This window comes from Geotrypetes seraphini, chromosome 5, assembly GCF_902459505.1.
Source record: "Geotrypetes seraphini chromosome 5, aGeoSer1.1, whole genome shotgun sequence".
NCBI lineage: Eukaryota > Metazoa > Chordata > Amphibia > Gymnophiona > Dermophiidae > Geotrypetes > Geotrypetes seraphini.
In genome coordinates, this window is record NC_047088.1 from 265,877,048 (window position 1) to 265,893,300 (window position 16,253).

The 16,253-nt window shown below is 43.0% G+C and overlaps 1 protein-coding gene across 2 annotated transcripts; it reads right to left on the reverse strand.

The window, feature by feature from the left end:
• Positions 1-1,677: 1,677 nt before the first annotated feature.
• CNPPD1 (cyclin Pas1/PHO80 domain containing 1) lies at positions 1,678-14,980 on the reverse strand. 2 transcript variants are annotated; one of them, XM_033946308.1, is made up of 8 exons: positions 14,616-14,975; positions 12,640-12,742; positions 12,433-12,514; positions 11,973-12,093; positions 10,660-10,788; positions 7,894-7,955; positions 6,894-7,011; positions 1,678-3,303 (listed from the first exon to the last, which is right to left on the reverse strand). In XM_033946308.1, the coding sequence occupies exons 1-8, from the start codon at positions 14,697-14,699 to the stop codon at positions 2,650-2,652; spliced, it is 1,353 nt and encodes a 450-aa protein (XP_033802199.1). In that variant the 5' UTR covers positions 14,700-14,975; the 3' UTR covers positions 1,678-2,649. The 2 variants fall into 2 exon arrangements, with proteins under 2 accessions (XP_033802199.1, XP_033802200.1); XM_033946309.1 differs by lacking the exon at positions 12,433-12,514 and having other exon boundaries at positions 14,616-14,980.
• Positions 14,981-16,253: the final 1,273 nt, after the last annotated feature.

Below are 16,253 nucleotides of genomic sequence, written 5' to 3' on the forward strand. Positions count from 1 at the left end.
CTGGAGCCGCGGGCCAAGAATGAGGCAGCCGCGAGTCTCCTTGGGCTGGAATCAACACTGAGCCCTGACGCCAGAACTCCACCCCCTCAACCAGAGAGTGCAAGCTTGTCGCGGGATAGCAGTCAGTCCGAAGAGACAGACTCTATATCCCAGGAGGCTGAATCGAGAGAAGCACTGGAGAACATTCCCCTGGTTAAGACAACGAGGGATCATGAAAGACAAGACCTACATGGGGAAAAGACGCCGGGAACAGTACAAGCTGGATTAATGACTGCAAGTATATTTTCATTGCCTAAACCTACCAATGTTACCCTAGACTCTTTATGGGATTTAGTAATCGCGCTTGGACAGACTTTGTCACTGCAAATAAAAGATTTAGAAAATAAACTGTGTGAACAAAGGGAGGAATTAAATAGATTTAAACAGGACATAACAGCAGTAAAAACTAACGTAGAAAAAGTTGAGAAAGAGATATTGGATGTAAAGGAAGTGCAAATGACTCTTATTAGAGATAATCTCACCTTAAGAAGAAAGATGGAAATATTGGAAAATAACAATCGAATAAATAATCTTAGAATATTGAACTTTCCAAAGGTACCCTTACTTTCTACTAAAGCAGTCTTAAAGAAATATTTCATGGAAGTACTCAATGTTCCAGAAGATAATTTTCCTCCCTTTTCAAAAATTTATTATCTTCCTACAAAAACCTTAGAGGAACAACCTCAGGTAGAGGGCGAACAAATGGACTTAACCACGATCCTGGAGACTTCAAGGTAGCTAGGCCAGCTACCTTATTAGTAACAGTTGCCCTGCTACGAATTGGATTCTGAAGTTATACTTTAAAAATAGACACAAAGAATTTTTGGGACAGAGTCCAAATATTTCCTGATGTGACAAAAGAAATCCAGAAGCTTCTTAAACCTGCGATAGGTGCACACACGCACACTCCCTAAACACCATACAAGTCATCTATTTGTAACCAAGCGAGAGTTATTACAAAGCATTGTTTATACCTGGATAGCCAATTCTCTTCCTCCTGGAACAGTTGCAGGTAGTCAGTTAACATAAGAACATAAAAGTGACTATACTGGGACAAATCAAATGTCCATCAAGCCCAGTATCCTGTTTCCAAAAGTGGCCAACTTAGGTCACAAGTACTTGGCAAGATCCCAAAGAGTAAAACAGATGTTATGCTACTTATCTTAGCAATAAGCAGTGGATTTCCTCGTCTATCTTAATTGCTTATGGACTTTTAGAAAATTATCCAAACCTTTTTAAAACCCTGCTAAACTAACTGATTTCACCACATTCTTTGACAACAAATTCCAAAGTTTAATGACACATTGTGTGAGCAAATATTTTCTCTAGTTTGATTTAAATCTACTACTTAGTAGCTTCATTGCATATCCCCTAGTCCTAGTATTTTTGGAAAGAGTAAACAAGTGATTCACATCTACCCTTTCCACTCCAGTCAATATTTTATACACCTCCAAATTAATCTCAATTCGGTTCTATCCCAGATATACAAGAGTGGTACTCTTCACCATCCATGGAGAAAAAGGCACTGTTAAAAGAGAAAGGGTGGAAAAGGGCACTCTAAGAGAACTGAGAAAGGAAAAGAAAAATTCTAAAAACTAAGTAAACATGGGAAGAAACAATGACTAGAGACCAGTACAGTAATGTTTGGAAAAGTATTTTATTTTAAGGAAAATGTAGAATTGGAAGATCTGTACATATCTCCATGCTCCAGGAGACTAAGGATCTGAGAAAGCATGCTCACTTAAAATCAGCTGGACCCACCCAACCACCAATATTGGCTCTAACAGGCCTCCCCCCAAAAGTGGGAACTTCAGAGGCGGTACAAGGAGCAGTACTCGGGAAGAGCCAGCAGTTATGCAGATGTCAGACCCGCCCAATTGATATTAGCTCCAGGTATTTAGGGCCCAGCAGCCGTTAGCGTTTCAAAAGAAAAATCACCAAATGCCATAGCTGATCACCACCTGCATTCAGTCAAATCTCCCAGCTCAGCAAAAGAAGAACAGGCCAGCAGAATAATCTGAATCATGAACTACACTTTATCCAGATGAAAAAGCCACTTTGACAAAATCTCAGAACTATTCCATTGATGGCTTTGGAATTATCTGTGCTGGACTTCCTCTCTAGATCTTTCTACTTAGGTTCCTTTGGAGAATCATCAGGCCAAAACAAAGAGTCCCTCAAGCAAGCATATCCAAACAAATGTGTTTGCATAGGTGCGTGTTCTTAAAAGTATGTGTAGAAGCACAAAGCTGTGTGAGTGCATGCATAGCTTGGTACGTCAGCAATGTGTGCCTAGCTAAATAGGTAAAAAATACGAGTGTAAGTCCACTATATGCAAATATGCATATCTATCACAGCCACCATAAAACACTAGTTGGGGTGTCAAACACAGCTATACCTAACCACACAATATTTGGTTGTACAATTAGGTACATGCCTCTGTGTAAGTTCCACAAATACCTGCCACTACCCAGTATACAACCAGTAGAACTAGCAACCTTGGGGTCTTTGGATTTCAGTCCTAAACTCAAGGGACTTTTCAGGCACACCTGCATGGGTATGTTCACATATACAAGCACACATACAGTACATAGGGAGTCACAGAGTTTACTAACCAGGAACAATAAAGGTTTTCAACCTTTCAAAATCCATGTTTGGTCTTAAGGAACACAGGCATGTCCAATACTTTCCCTTTAGAGAAGAAACAAATGCCAGGTCTGAGAAGGGACTCCAGTTACTTGCCATGTCCATCTTTGACTTGCTATGGCCGCTGCAAGCAGTGTTCACAGATGCCGTAAAGTACGGGATGCCACTGTTCGTGCAATTGGATTTCTGATAGGATTGGGCAAAAGCAAAGTCCTTCAGGCGGTTCATACAGTTGGAGCAGGGTTGGGGGACTTGAAGGACTGCCTCTTCAGTGTAGCTCAGAGCTGTGAGAACAGAGTCCCAGAGATAGAGTGCTGTGACAGTGAGACTTGAGCGTCTCTCCCCTGGATCCATTTCCCCATAGCAGGGGGAAACAGGAGTGGAAGAGTTGGGAAACTCAGGTACTAGGCCAGCGGAAGAACTCAAGGACATCTCAGAACTCAGCTGTGACACTCCATGCAACGGAAGTTCACCAGATCGTGGGATGAAGGCCAAAGTGCTTATCTGAGACCCTCCATTTGATGCATTCTTCAGACACATTGCCTGGTGCAAAACAGCAACAGAAGCAAAGAGGGAAGCCACACCGGACAGATATATCACACCCAGGATGCATGCCAACTGCAGAGAGAGAGAGAAAAAAAAAGAGAGTTTAGACATATGCAGTCGGTGTTCACCAGGGTGGGGCAATTTAAGACCTTTAATGTGAGCAGTAATGGAATAGTGGGGTTCTTCTGAACATGCCTCACCATTAGGTAATATTCACACCGAAAACACAGCATTTAAAAAAAACCACAGAAGTTCTTCCTTTAAATGTACATTGTACAAAAGGTTTATTCGATTAATTTCCTTTTATTTGGAAGGAAGAAGGAATAAAATATTTAGGAATTTGGATAAAAAATACATTTGAAGAGACAATGAAAGTGAATGAAAAACTTTATTACAAAAAGTAACAGAGTTATGTGAACAATGGAATCCGTTGCATCTGTCTTGGTGGGGAAGAGTCCAAACTGTTCCTGTTGTTTGTTACCAAATGGGTATGATTCCAGTTTTTTTTCAGGGGTCTTTTTATAAAAAGTTAAATAGTATGTTGACTAAGTTTATTTGGCTGGGTAAAAGAGCAAGAATTGCCTTAGTGACCTTACAAAAGCCAATTGTGGAGGGTGGGGTAAATTTTCAAAATTTTTATAGGTACCATCAATCCTATATTATGCGTCAAGGTATGTATTGGGTCCTCCCAGAACTCATGGAAAAGCTACCAGATTGGTTATGGTTAGAATGGCAGCTCATGTTTCCCATTAGACTTCGTCATCTTCTCAGTATTAATATGCCTAGAATACGGAAAAACAATAGAATATTAATGGACACATGGAAAACTTTACGATATATTAATAATTTAACACCTCTTCCAATTCAAAAATCTACATATCAAAATATATGGCTAAACCCCAGGATCCAAATAGGCGGTTTTAAGATTGTCTGGAAGGATTGGAATATAGCACGTATACAAACCTTAAATGATGTTATATCTAATGGCAAACTGCTGGATTTTTCACAGTTGCAACACAAATTTGGCCTTGATAAAAAACAAAGCAGGCTATTCAGGCAGGGTTCCCTGAATGGAAATCTCTTAATAATCAATTTAGTTTAGATTTCTTATGCTTTCAGGCAGACTTTCTGGGACACCAGGCCACACAGTGGTATACATTATTATCTGGCTATTTAAATAAGAAACCAAAGACTGGACATAGAGATATTTGGAGCAAAAAAAAAAAAAAAAAAATCATTAAGGCTTTTTGGCAGTCTATTTGAGATCAAATAAATTGCTTGTTAGAAAATCATGTAGCATTGTCATATGACACAATTTTATTTGGCATGTCTATGAGAACTAAATGTCAAATATCTGCTAATAATAACAAGCTTTTGATGATATTGACAGGAGTTGCCATCCAACAAATAACATATAATTGGAAGGATTGTAAAAGACTGAATTATTGTTTCTGGTGGAATTCAGTTTGTCATGTGTATAAAATGGAATGAGCGTTGGCAGTTCAAAAAGGTTATTATAATAAATTTAAGGATGTGTGGGGACCATTATTAAATTATTATAATGAATAATTTACACTTTTCCCAATTTTAATACACATGTGGATTTGGGGTGGGGGGATTCTTGGTTTTCCAATATTAATATATATATATGACTGACATAAGATATTATTTTCATGTGGTATATTTTAGTTGTATATGAATTTGGGAGGGGGTGGGGGTTAAATCTTCTTGTTGTAAGATATTATAGATTTTCAAATGATGTTGTACTATAATTGTTTATGATATTTACTGTACACTTGATGTAAGTTATAAAATGAATAAAGAAATTAAAAAAAAACAAAGCACCCAAATCCAAAATATTTGCAGTATTCTGGATATATACATGCATACATATACATATACATATATACACACGAGGGAGGGTAAATCAAAAAGAAAAGGCAAAATACATTTAACGGCTTTAATAGAAGTAACTGAACATATCACTTTTCCACATAGTCCCCATGCAAGACGACACATTTGCTGTATCGTTCAACTAGCTTCTGCATTTGTGCAGAGAAGTTTTTCGGCTGCTCCCGAAGCCAGGTGAGCACCACTTCCTTTACTTCATCATGCTTTGTCTTTTGCTCTCTGGGTGTCTCTCCAGAATACTCGGATCTTCTTCATATCATCTCAGGAACTAGGTCTCAGCCTCTACATCCTTAATGCTCCCCTCTTCCGCCTTAACGCTCCCCCTCTCCTCTTTAGAAAACAGATCGAACTCTCTTCTCTCCCCACCCTCAACACGGCCCACCTTTCGTTACTTTTTCCCCCTCCTCTCATACAATATGCTTTGCTCCCCCTTCTCACAAATTCAATTGTACTCTTTTACGGTAAATACCGTATATGCTCTGTATTAGTCCTTTCTTACTTAAATTGTCAATGTAAACTAGTTTGACCCTTCGATTGACTTGTTATGTTCTTCTTTTTCAACTGCACTGTATGTAACTCATCTATTTGTTGTGAACCGCCTGGGTATGGCGGTATACAAAAATAAATTATTATTATTTGGGAACCCATCATATGCAGACTTTCCTGTCTACCAAATCATCACGTATTATGGCACATGCAGAGCCATAGCTGATATCCAAATTTGCCGTCTTCTCTAATTAAGGCATCCGCCCTATCAACGTGCTCTTCTGTGCATGTTGTTGATGGGTGACCAGAACGACCCTCATCAGTTACACTTGTTCTTCCCCAATGTCAGAAGGTAAAGTTTGACTCCCTCTGCTCAACGAAAGCACACTACTGCAAATTGTTCTTCGATGGTGCACCATGTTTCTGATTTCATGGCTGCCACACAACTATAAGTTGAGCGCTGCACTGTGCGTGACTGGATTTTTGGGCACATTTACACACCACAAGTAATAGTTACAATCTGAGAACTTTGATGCGTTGCATTTGTTGACAAGTTGGAGCTGTTGGGTCCCAACATTTGTCTTTTATAAGCAGCTGAGAGTAATATACAGTTAATTCTGTTATGCTGCACATTACACTGAGTTTTCCCTACTTTTTAAAAGGCATTCTGGCTTAAGTAATTTTAAGGTATAGTAACAGGTTGTGGTGTTATTAAGTATTTAGCATTTATGACAACCTAAGATCAGCAGCCCTACCTCTTAACAGAAGTAGAATATTCATTGGTTTAAATGATGTCATTCCCTCATCCCTTCTCTTTCCCACTCACTTCAAGGTCATATCCTTATCCTTTGCTGCCCCCCCCCTCAAATCTAAAACACAGGCTAAGTCACGGGCCAGACCCCGCCCAGTCTCCACCCCAGAGCCCGCCCCCATAATAGTATTAATTGTAACATCATTTTTCCATTTATTTTTCATCTTCTGGCCAGCTCTCTCCTCCTCACTGCTGCAGTGTGTGCACAAAGCCACAGGTGGTGGCTAATGTGTCCTGTGCGTGAACCGGAAGCCTTCTCTCCAACGTTGCAACATCAGAGGGAATGGTTTCAGATGAGGAGCCACTGCTTGCGGCAGAAACGAGGAGAGAGCCGGCCAGAAGATAAAACACCCGGGGATGGCAATGAAAACACCGCATAGCACTGCAGGCCGCATAAAATGGCCAGGCGGGCCTTGTATTTGACACCTGTGCTTTAGGGGCTGAGGAGCCTTACCTTGGTCACATGCTGATAGAACTGGCAGGCGGCCTGATGCCACAGACATTGCTCCAGCAGCACACACAAGTCAGTGTAGGTGAACCAACCTCTCCTTCTGCCCTGCTGCTCTGCCACCCTGACAAGAGGAAGAAGAATCAATCACACAACTCTTCATAGGTGCCCAAGTTCAATAATGCAGCCTTCCTACCCTCTAGTCCTTGCAGTAGTACCAAATACAACAGCAAAAAACTCCCAGTCTGTGGAGTCCAGAAGAAACAGGACCCCCTGTTTTATTACAGCTGAAAGGTTTAAAGAAATCTGGGCTTATTCTGTGCTCTAGCATCAACCAGAGGACAACTCAAGACAATTACATATAATAATTTAATCTTTACTGATCATCTACTTGTCTACACTGTTTTCTGATCCCTCCCTCCTCACAGGCAGGGATGTTTATGAAACATTTTCTGGAAAATGAGTAGGCAAAAATGAGATAACCTTTTAAAATTCTTTTATTGCTCTCTTGTAATCTTTCCATGATGTGGACTTTAGAAAATTTGGTGTTTGGATATTGTTTTGTGAAATGACTTTTGTACTTTTTTCTTTTATATGTATTTAATAGTAATTGGATTAAAAAAATGGGATAACTTTCAATAATGCATTTAATGGTAATATCAAACACACACAAGAGAAGCCAATTATGAAACAGAGGATGCTCAAAAACCGAGCATAACCTGGCTAAATATACACATTTTCACCTTTGCAAACAAATTCAACCATTTGCATGTGGAAATTTTGATAAGTAAACCCATGACATTATCAGAACTGTTGTTTTTTTAAAAATAGATATTATGAAACTGTGCATAGTATCTAAGATGGATGAAAAATGAGTCAAGTTAGGTTATTGCTCCTTTTATGGGAAGCAAAGTCAAGCACGTCAGGGACTGCTCTAAGCAACCTGTTCACAATGAATCTAAGACCACAAGCTCCCAGCCCTCCCCACTAGGGTCCTGGCACCTACCGTCCTTCCACCCAACTGAGAACTTCCATGAACTCCTTTGGATCTGTATACAAGCTCCAGTCCTAGGGGTAGAAGGAGGACACATGGTTAAAAAAACATGAGGCTATGCAGTCCTGTCACAAAAACCCTCAAACCCAGGCTGAAAACTCCAAACATGAATGTTCTCATTCAGGTACAGTAATTGAAAGATTATTTACTCTTCAACATATTTATCAATGACCTGGAAACGGAGGCAAAGTGTGAGGTTATAAAATTTGCAGACGATACCAAACTCTGCGCCAGAGTTAGGACCAGGGAGGAGTGTGAGGAACTGCAAAGGGACCTCGATAAGCTGGAGGACTGGGCAAACAAATGGCAAATGCGCTTTAACGTAGATAAATGCAAGGTCATGCACATAGGGAAAAAGAACCCGTTGTTCGAGTATAAAATGGGGGGGGGGGATTGCTGGGAGACACCGGACTTGAGAGAGACTTGGGTGTGCTAGTGGATCCATCAATGAAACCATCCGCACAGTGTGCAGCAGCCTCGAAGAAAGCCAACAGGATGCTGGGCATCATTAAGAGGGGCATAACAACCAGGACGCGGGAAGTCATCATGCCGCTGTATCGAGCGATGGTGCGCCCACATCTGGAATACTGCGTTCAATATTGGTCGCCGCACCTCAAGAAGGACATGGCGGTACTTGAGAGAGTCCAAAGGAAAGCAACGAAACTGGTAAAAGGGCTGGAAAACTGCCCATATGCCGAGAGGCTGGATAAACTGGGGCTCTTCTCTCTAGAAAAGAGGAGGCTCAGGGGGGATATGATAGAGACCTTCAAAATACTTAGGGGCATAGAGAGGGTGGACAGGGACAGGTTCTTCAGACTAAAAGGGATGACAGGTACGAGGGGGCACTCAGAGAAACTGAAGGGAGATAGGTTCAAATCAAATGCAAGAAAGTTTTTCTTCACCCAAAGGGTCGTGGGCACATGGAATGCGCTCCCGGAGGAAGTGATCCGGCAGAGTACAGTACAGGGATTCAAGCAGGGATTGGACGGATTCCTGAGGGAAAAGGAGATCGTGGGGTACTGAGGGAGGTGCTGGGGTGTTGCATAAGTATAGACAGCTCACCAGGTCGTGCAGGTGCAAGGCCGGAGGGTTATGACTTTGAGGGGAAGATAGGACTTCGATGACAAACCTAGGGGGCAAAGGGGGCCCCTTCTGGTGATTCAGGCAGGTCATGACCTGTTGGGCCGCCGCGGGGGCGGACTGCCGGCCGGGATGGACCTGTGGTCTGACCCGGCAGAGGCACTGCTTATGTTCTTATTTAAAACATTTATATCCCACATATCACAAAAATCTATGCGTGTTACTTACAGAGTACACAGATAAGCATAATTAGACAAACAATCTAATTCCCTAAAGTTATCGTAAATTCAACAAACTTCTGATGCAAAAATAATAAACTTGCTGGCATCACAACTTACCAAAGGCCTCCTGAAAATAGTAGGCCTTCAAACACTTACAAAAAGTTAAAAAGGAAGAGATCTGATGAGCATTATCTGGCAGGGCATTACACAAAAGTGGACCCACTGCGCTAAATACACGAGAGCGAATAGCAGTCTTAGTAACATATTGTAAGCAAGGCATTTCCATCAGCTGCTTAGGAGTGGGAAGGTACATAGGGTACAATTAGAGTAGCCACTGTCGTGGCCAGGGTTACATGCATGACCTTAAACAGAATTCTCTAAGACACTGTCAGCCAACGCAACTTGGCCAACAATGGAGTTACATGTCACGACGAGAAGTACGCCATCACCGTAGCTGCCGCGTTCTGCACCACTGGCAAAGCCCAACGACTTTTTTTGGACGTCCACAACAAAACAGAGCGTTGCAATAATCCAAATGAGGTAACACAAAACATTGCATGACTTGTTGTCCGAAAACAGCAATTCACCCAATTTCAATATCAAGCGGACCTTAAAGAATATTGTCCTAACTACTGAAGCAATGTGACCCCGAAAAGTCAAAGAGGAATCCAATAACAACCCATAACTTTTGGTCTCATGCTGTATCAGGATCAATATCCTATCGTATACAAAATTCGGAGGGGCATCCAGAGTTCCAAAAGTTGATAACAATGGAAGATTCGCTGATGTTGTGTGACCTTGAGCAAGTCATTCCCTCTTGCTGGTCCTCCTTTTAGCCAGGTGATCTTACAAGTCTTGCAGCCATCTCTCTGAAAGCTTCCATATGATCTAGCACCAGAAAGCTCAAGTGGGGTGACTGCACCAGGGCAGCATGCTGGGATTTGTCAGACAGAAGGCACTTACTAGCTCATTAACATCTTTAGCAATAGCTAAATAGCAGCAAAGGGGGTAGACGAGATGGCAAGAGAGCAGCTCTCTCTAACAACAGAAGGTTCCTGCAGCTTCCTCTTACCAGGCTACCCACACAACAAATTTCCATGATATGGTGAGAGCTACCCTTCCACTGCACCAGTGAAAAACTATTGCTTGAAAGCACAATTTATGGAACCATCAAAACTGACAAAGCTCTGTGTACATGCACAACTAACCCAGACTCCCAATGCACATGGTTAAAGCATCCTATGAAATCCGCATTAACTCCCAATAAGGTCTCATTTAGCTTTAACTGCACTCGCTTTATTACATAGGCCTGTACCCCATTGGATAGGGGGGGAAAAGGAGATCACAGGGAATCACTAGCAAAACGAAGGATCTAATCCCACATTCTAACTCCATAAGTAACTTAGTAGTGGCTTACAATGGCACGGAGGAAGTTCATCTCCAGAATATTCACAGTCTGTACATCCAGCTTCCCTGCTGCTCCCCATTCGTCATTAAACACCTCCTCCTCTTCGCCTTCATCATACAAGTACTTACTGGCAACCATCTGCAATCAATTCAAGCAAAGTAGGGATCACACAGCAGAAGACAGTACATGGAAAGAGAGAACATACCAATGATAAAGAGCAGAAAAGATTACACATCAGGAGTGAGGTAGGACAGAGAGAAAAAACATTGGCAAGGGTGAGAGAACAAGGCGGCACAGGAGGGCATGAAGTGGCATATGAGCAGGGAATGAAGCAGCTCAAGCAGGGAGGGAGAAGACAAGAGGCAAAGCAGTGAAAAGAGATAAGGAACAAGCTTCAGCATCAGAATCCAGGAATATTTTTTATTTCCTTTTTAGCTCAATTTTCCAGTACTCTTCTCCTTCCCCATCCCCCCAGCAATGCGTCTGAGAATCTGTCACCCATTTGCTGGTTCTGTAGTATCCTCAGCTCTACCAACCCAGGGAACAAAAGGACCAGTGTACGAGATGGTACAAGGCAGTGCACAGCACTAGCACTGAGCCAAGCAGTAGCTCCTGGGAATTCTTCTCCTTCACAATCGGTCTGTTCACTGGTTTCTTTTTCTACTTTAGTCCTTAGACTTTACTAGGAACATCGGACATAAGATTAATACATAACTTTAATAGGGTAATTTGTTGCTAGGGGGAAAAAAAGCATCTACAAACAGTACAGCTGCTTTTTCTGAGGAGTACATTTCCATAGAAAACATGCAAAGATTAAAATAAAAATCCTCCAGGCTTATTCCAAACTTTACCCCTCACTCTCACACAGGGCTTGAAATGTGGTTCAGACTCCACAGCAAGAGGGCTGGTTTTGCTCCAGACCCAAGCAGCCTGCAGGGAAAAAGGGAGGAGGTGAACCTGGAGAGCAGTCGCTTTGCTCTTTAATCCAGCCCCTCTTCTGCCCACTCTCTTCTCTCTTTTGCAAACATCAAGTCCTACCCACAGTTCAGGAATCCAGATGGCAGGAGGATGGAAATGAAGCATTGAGGTAACTTGCATGGGACAGCAGTTACAGCCTTTGAACCCAATCCTATTGCTATATTAAGCTGGGTGAGGGATATGGAGGAAGGGGTGCTGGGTTCTCTACATGGAAATTTAAGTTGAAAATCACTGCAAGGCAGCCTGGATGGGCCCCATATTTTGACCCCTTTGTTCCACAGGAAAAACAAATGCTCTTTTTGTCTGTCCCAGTTGTGTTACCACTTAGCCCCTTGTCTGCTCACCATGGAGATCAAAAAGAGGTCAGACGAGGAGATCTGCTGCAGGTACTCAGGATTCCGGTGCCGGAGTCGCTCAATATAAACCAGTGCCAACATCATGGAGCAAGGAGAAATACAGGCTTCTCTGAAAGGACAGAAACACAGGCACCATGAGAGAAAGGGAGGGGGGAGGAGAGACCTTGAACTATGTACAGAAATGCAGGCACCACCACAAGGGAAACAGGAGACCCCTCACAAAGCATCAGAGTGGCAGAAACCACAGGGAGGGGTAGACCTTTCAGTATGAACAGAAACACAGGCACCATCAAAACTCTATTCTTCACAGCAGAGCTGGCCACCACCTCTATACATCCATTGTTTATCACTATACTGACTCATGCAAAATAATGACTGCTGTACCTTTATGAACTCCTCCTGTGCAAAGCACTAAAGGGTTTGCCAGAAGTGATACACACACACATACCGAGATACGTGGGAGGCATACTTCTTCTGCAGTCTGCGGATAGGACTTGGTGCACTCCTTTGAAGCAACTCCACAGCAATGTCTGAAAAGGAACCCAAATACGCTAACAAACAGCTCAAGGACTTGAAAATCCCATGGCAAAGTGCCTAGCACCACATATGTGAATACCAGACCTCTCTCCCTACTTTAGTGGATGAATACACTCACCTGCGACAGGGCTGGAGAGATTGTCTAAGTTGCAGTCTTCCTCCCAGCCATAGTACAGACGTTTGCATACTCTCTCACTCAGCTCTTGGTGCCCTGATAGAAACTGTGGAAAGAAAAACATAAGGAGGGATTATTGAGAGAGTCTGCTCAAGTCAAGCGATCACTACCCATCAAGGAGATAGATCAGATTAGCTGCAGACTGATGCCTCAAAGCACAAAAGCAGCAAGTGAGATCTGCAGCTCAGAACTGGAGCTATAGGGAAAATAGGGAGATGTTGGACTCATGGGAGGAGGGGCTAGAGGGAACGGAGAGAGGTGCTGGATCCTTGGGGGAATGTTGGTAGAATGGATGGGAGTACAGGGACACAAAAGGGAACGCTTTATGGGGGTGGTATATGGATAGAGTCAGTGGGGCAATGCCAGACATAGGAGGGTATATGGACACAGAAGATGGCTAGACATGAGGGAGAAAAGGAACGCAGAAGAGATGTTGGACTTGGGAGGGGGGCATAGGGACATAGAGGACTGACACTGGGCACGGATGGTATAGGGACACAGAATAATGTTGATGATGAAGGCAGGGAGAGGGGCACAGGAAAAATACTAGAAAGGGAAGCATAGGAGACAGAAAAGGGAGATGCTTGCTGAACATGGGGGAAATAACATACACAGAGATGGAAGATGAATGGTGAGCATGGAGAAAGACATGTCAAATGGTCAGGAGACCCTGGCAAGTGAGTTTAGAGTAAAAAGATGGAAACAGAAACCAGAGCCTGAGATCAATGTGATGTGAAGAATAAAATGACCAGGCAACAAAAAAATAGGGAAAAAAATTATTTTCTATTTTGTGATTAGAATTGATCAGATTTCAAGTATTTATCCTGCTAGAGCTGGTGTTATATTCTTCACAGTTTCTAATTCTAATTTTTCATACTGTTTCTGTGCTCTTTAATAAATAAATAAATAAATATGCTAATATCTTTAAAGTCGTTTCCAAAATCTCAATTAATTGAATTTTTATCTCTTCCATGTTTTCTCAGTCATTTCAATAATTTATCATTCTTTCTGATTCATTTTCCAAGTAATATACTGAATATTTCTTATCCCCTAGATAACTTAGCTTTGTTAGTGCAATGTCGCTGTTACACTACGCAGCACCAACGCGTTTCGTATCTTCCTTAGGACGGGGGAAGTGCCTTAACAACTGCATTTCATTCATTCGCTTTCTCACGCTGTTTACATTATGTCATCTGGTATTAGACATAACTGGGAACCACAGAGCCCATGCCTTGCTTCTTTAGCTTCCAGCTGTCATGTGTTACGGTGGCATTCTGTGTAGCATTCTCTAGTAATTTGGCTTAATCAGTTTTCTCAAGAGTGGCCAGGATATTTGTGAAAGGGAGGGGTGGGGAGACAGGGGCTTTGTTGATCCTTGCTCTGTATTATTTGTGTTTTTAAAGTGACAATTGTGCAGAATACTGTCTCTTTTTATACTTTAATAAAATAAGTTCAGTATAGAAGTATTTGAGGCTTGTGCGGATGGGATCAGATGGTTTGCGGGGACAGAAAACATCGGTATCCTGTGCATTCAGTGGCACAGAAAGTTAAGGACGCTAAATCTATTTAATGCCTCTCAATCTAGAAATTAACCTTTGTTTAGTGGACGATGGACGATGAGAAACAAAACCAAAGAGCCCGTAAATGGCTCAAACGCTAGAGATCGCGCAGTGGGATCGGATGGACGTTTCGAGAATGCTTGAGACTGCAATATCATCCACAGAGCCAGAGAGAAGACGAGACAGATCCGGGGAGAAGACTGACCTCAGTCTGGAGGTCGCTCCTGCGCTCCGGCCTTGTGTCCGCCCGGAAGCCGCGGCCTTTCCTAGTGCCCCATATCGGGAAGGAGCGCGAGCAGCCGGGAGGGTGATCAGGAAAGTCCGCGGTTCGGGCCCGACGCGGTCAGTAGTCGTACTCACCGTCAGATCCTGCAGGCCGGCGGGGAGAGGCAGGGCGCCGTCCCCCGGCTCCTCCTGCAGGAGCCCCGCTAATAACCCATGCATAGCCTGGCCGGCTCCTCACGGTCCTTCGGCGCTGCCTCTGCTCTCACAACAATCCCGCCGCTACACTGACTGCACTTCCGGTAGCGCCAGCCTCGCGCTGACGTCAAAAGGCGTCGCTGCGCTCAGTGCATTGCAAGCCTCATTCTAGGGCTCCAATAGCTTCTCTCTTTGCGTTCCAAGCCTCTGTTGCTATGTCCATGCGGGAAGGGACGGAACAAGCCTCTTCCATTAAGACAAAGGACTAGGAAGAGCGTTCCAGGGCGACCAGTTCTGGTGGCTGAAAATGAGCAGGTGTTGCTATTTGGCACTTAAGCAGCCAGGGTAGGGTTACCAGATTTGACCCTCCCATTTCCATCCAGCCCCACCCCCCTGCTGCCGGCTCTCGTCAGGATGCCTTCCTGCCAGAAGCGATTTTGAGGAAGCTTTTCAAAACAAAGTACCGGGAAAATCCGAACATCTGGTAACCCTAAGCCAGGGTAACTGCATCAATGGGATGCCTAAGTCAGTCTTATATTTTGCTGCAACCCTTGGACAGTTAAGTTCTGATGTCAACTTAATCCACTCCGTTGGCCAACACCCCCAACGCTTAATAGCTGTGAACACTAGTGGTGGTCAGCTCACACTCCTTAGTTACCCTTGCCTAGAATGATCATAAGGGTCTGACCAATGGTCCATCAAGCCCAGTAGCCCGTTCCCACGTGACCAAGCCGGGTCACCAGAACCTGGCCAAAACCCAAGGTGTAGCAATATTCCATGCTACCAATACAGGGCAAGCAGTGACTTCCCCCGTGCCTGAGAAGGAGCAATTGTTGCTGGTTTAACAGCATGACCTAAAGAGTAGGGAACCAATACTGTAAACTGGCTCTCTCCCAAAGGATCTCAGTCAACATAAACTTAATGAACTTGTAGACTATATTACCAGGATGGATTCTGCAGTTCCTTGAATAATTTTCTTTAATATCAAAATTAAAGAAATTAACAAACTTACAGTTCAGTTCAGTTCTTAAGAATTTCTTCTTCCACATAATCTACATTCAACCAGCATCTCCTAAAGTTAGGTCAAGCTAGGTATGTATATCACATACTTTATGAAGTGGTACTACTGTGCTCCAACTTCTCTCACTAAGCTGTATTTCAGCTAGCAAATTCAAAAGTATAAACCAGGTGGGAACAATGCTTTTCCTATGTCCCTGTGCTAGCTAAGATGGATCCTGCTATCTCCTCACACTGAAGAGAAGCAACCAGGAGAGAGGGAAGCTCAGCCCACTAGGCAAACAGCACTACACTCTGGGAGCTTATCTTAAAGCCATATACTCTGTTTTCACAAATATGGGGACAGAACAAATACAAAAGAAAGAGAAAAGCTAGAAGTAATATTTTATGTCAAATATGATGTGAAAGAGGCAACCATTAAGAAGTGGCATTAAATTATTGTATTTCTTGGCCCCTTTGATGAGTTTGACAGCAACATGAATTAGTTGAAGGTGCTGAATGTCTAAAACCTTAATGTCCTAATACAGGTGTCCTCCCCATTGTCTACCTGATCTGGGCCTA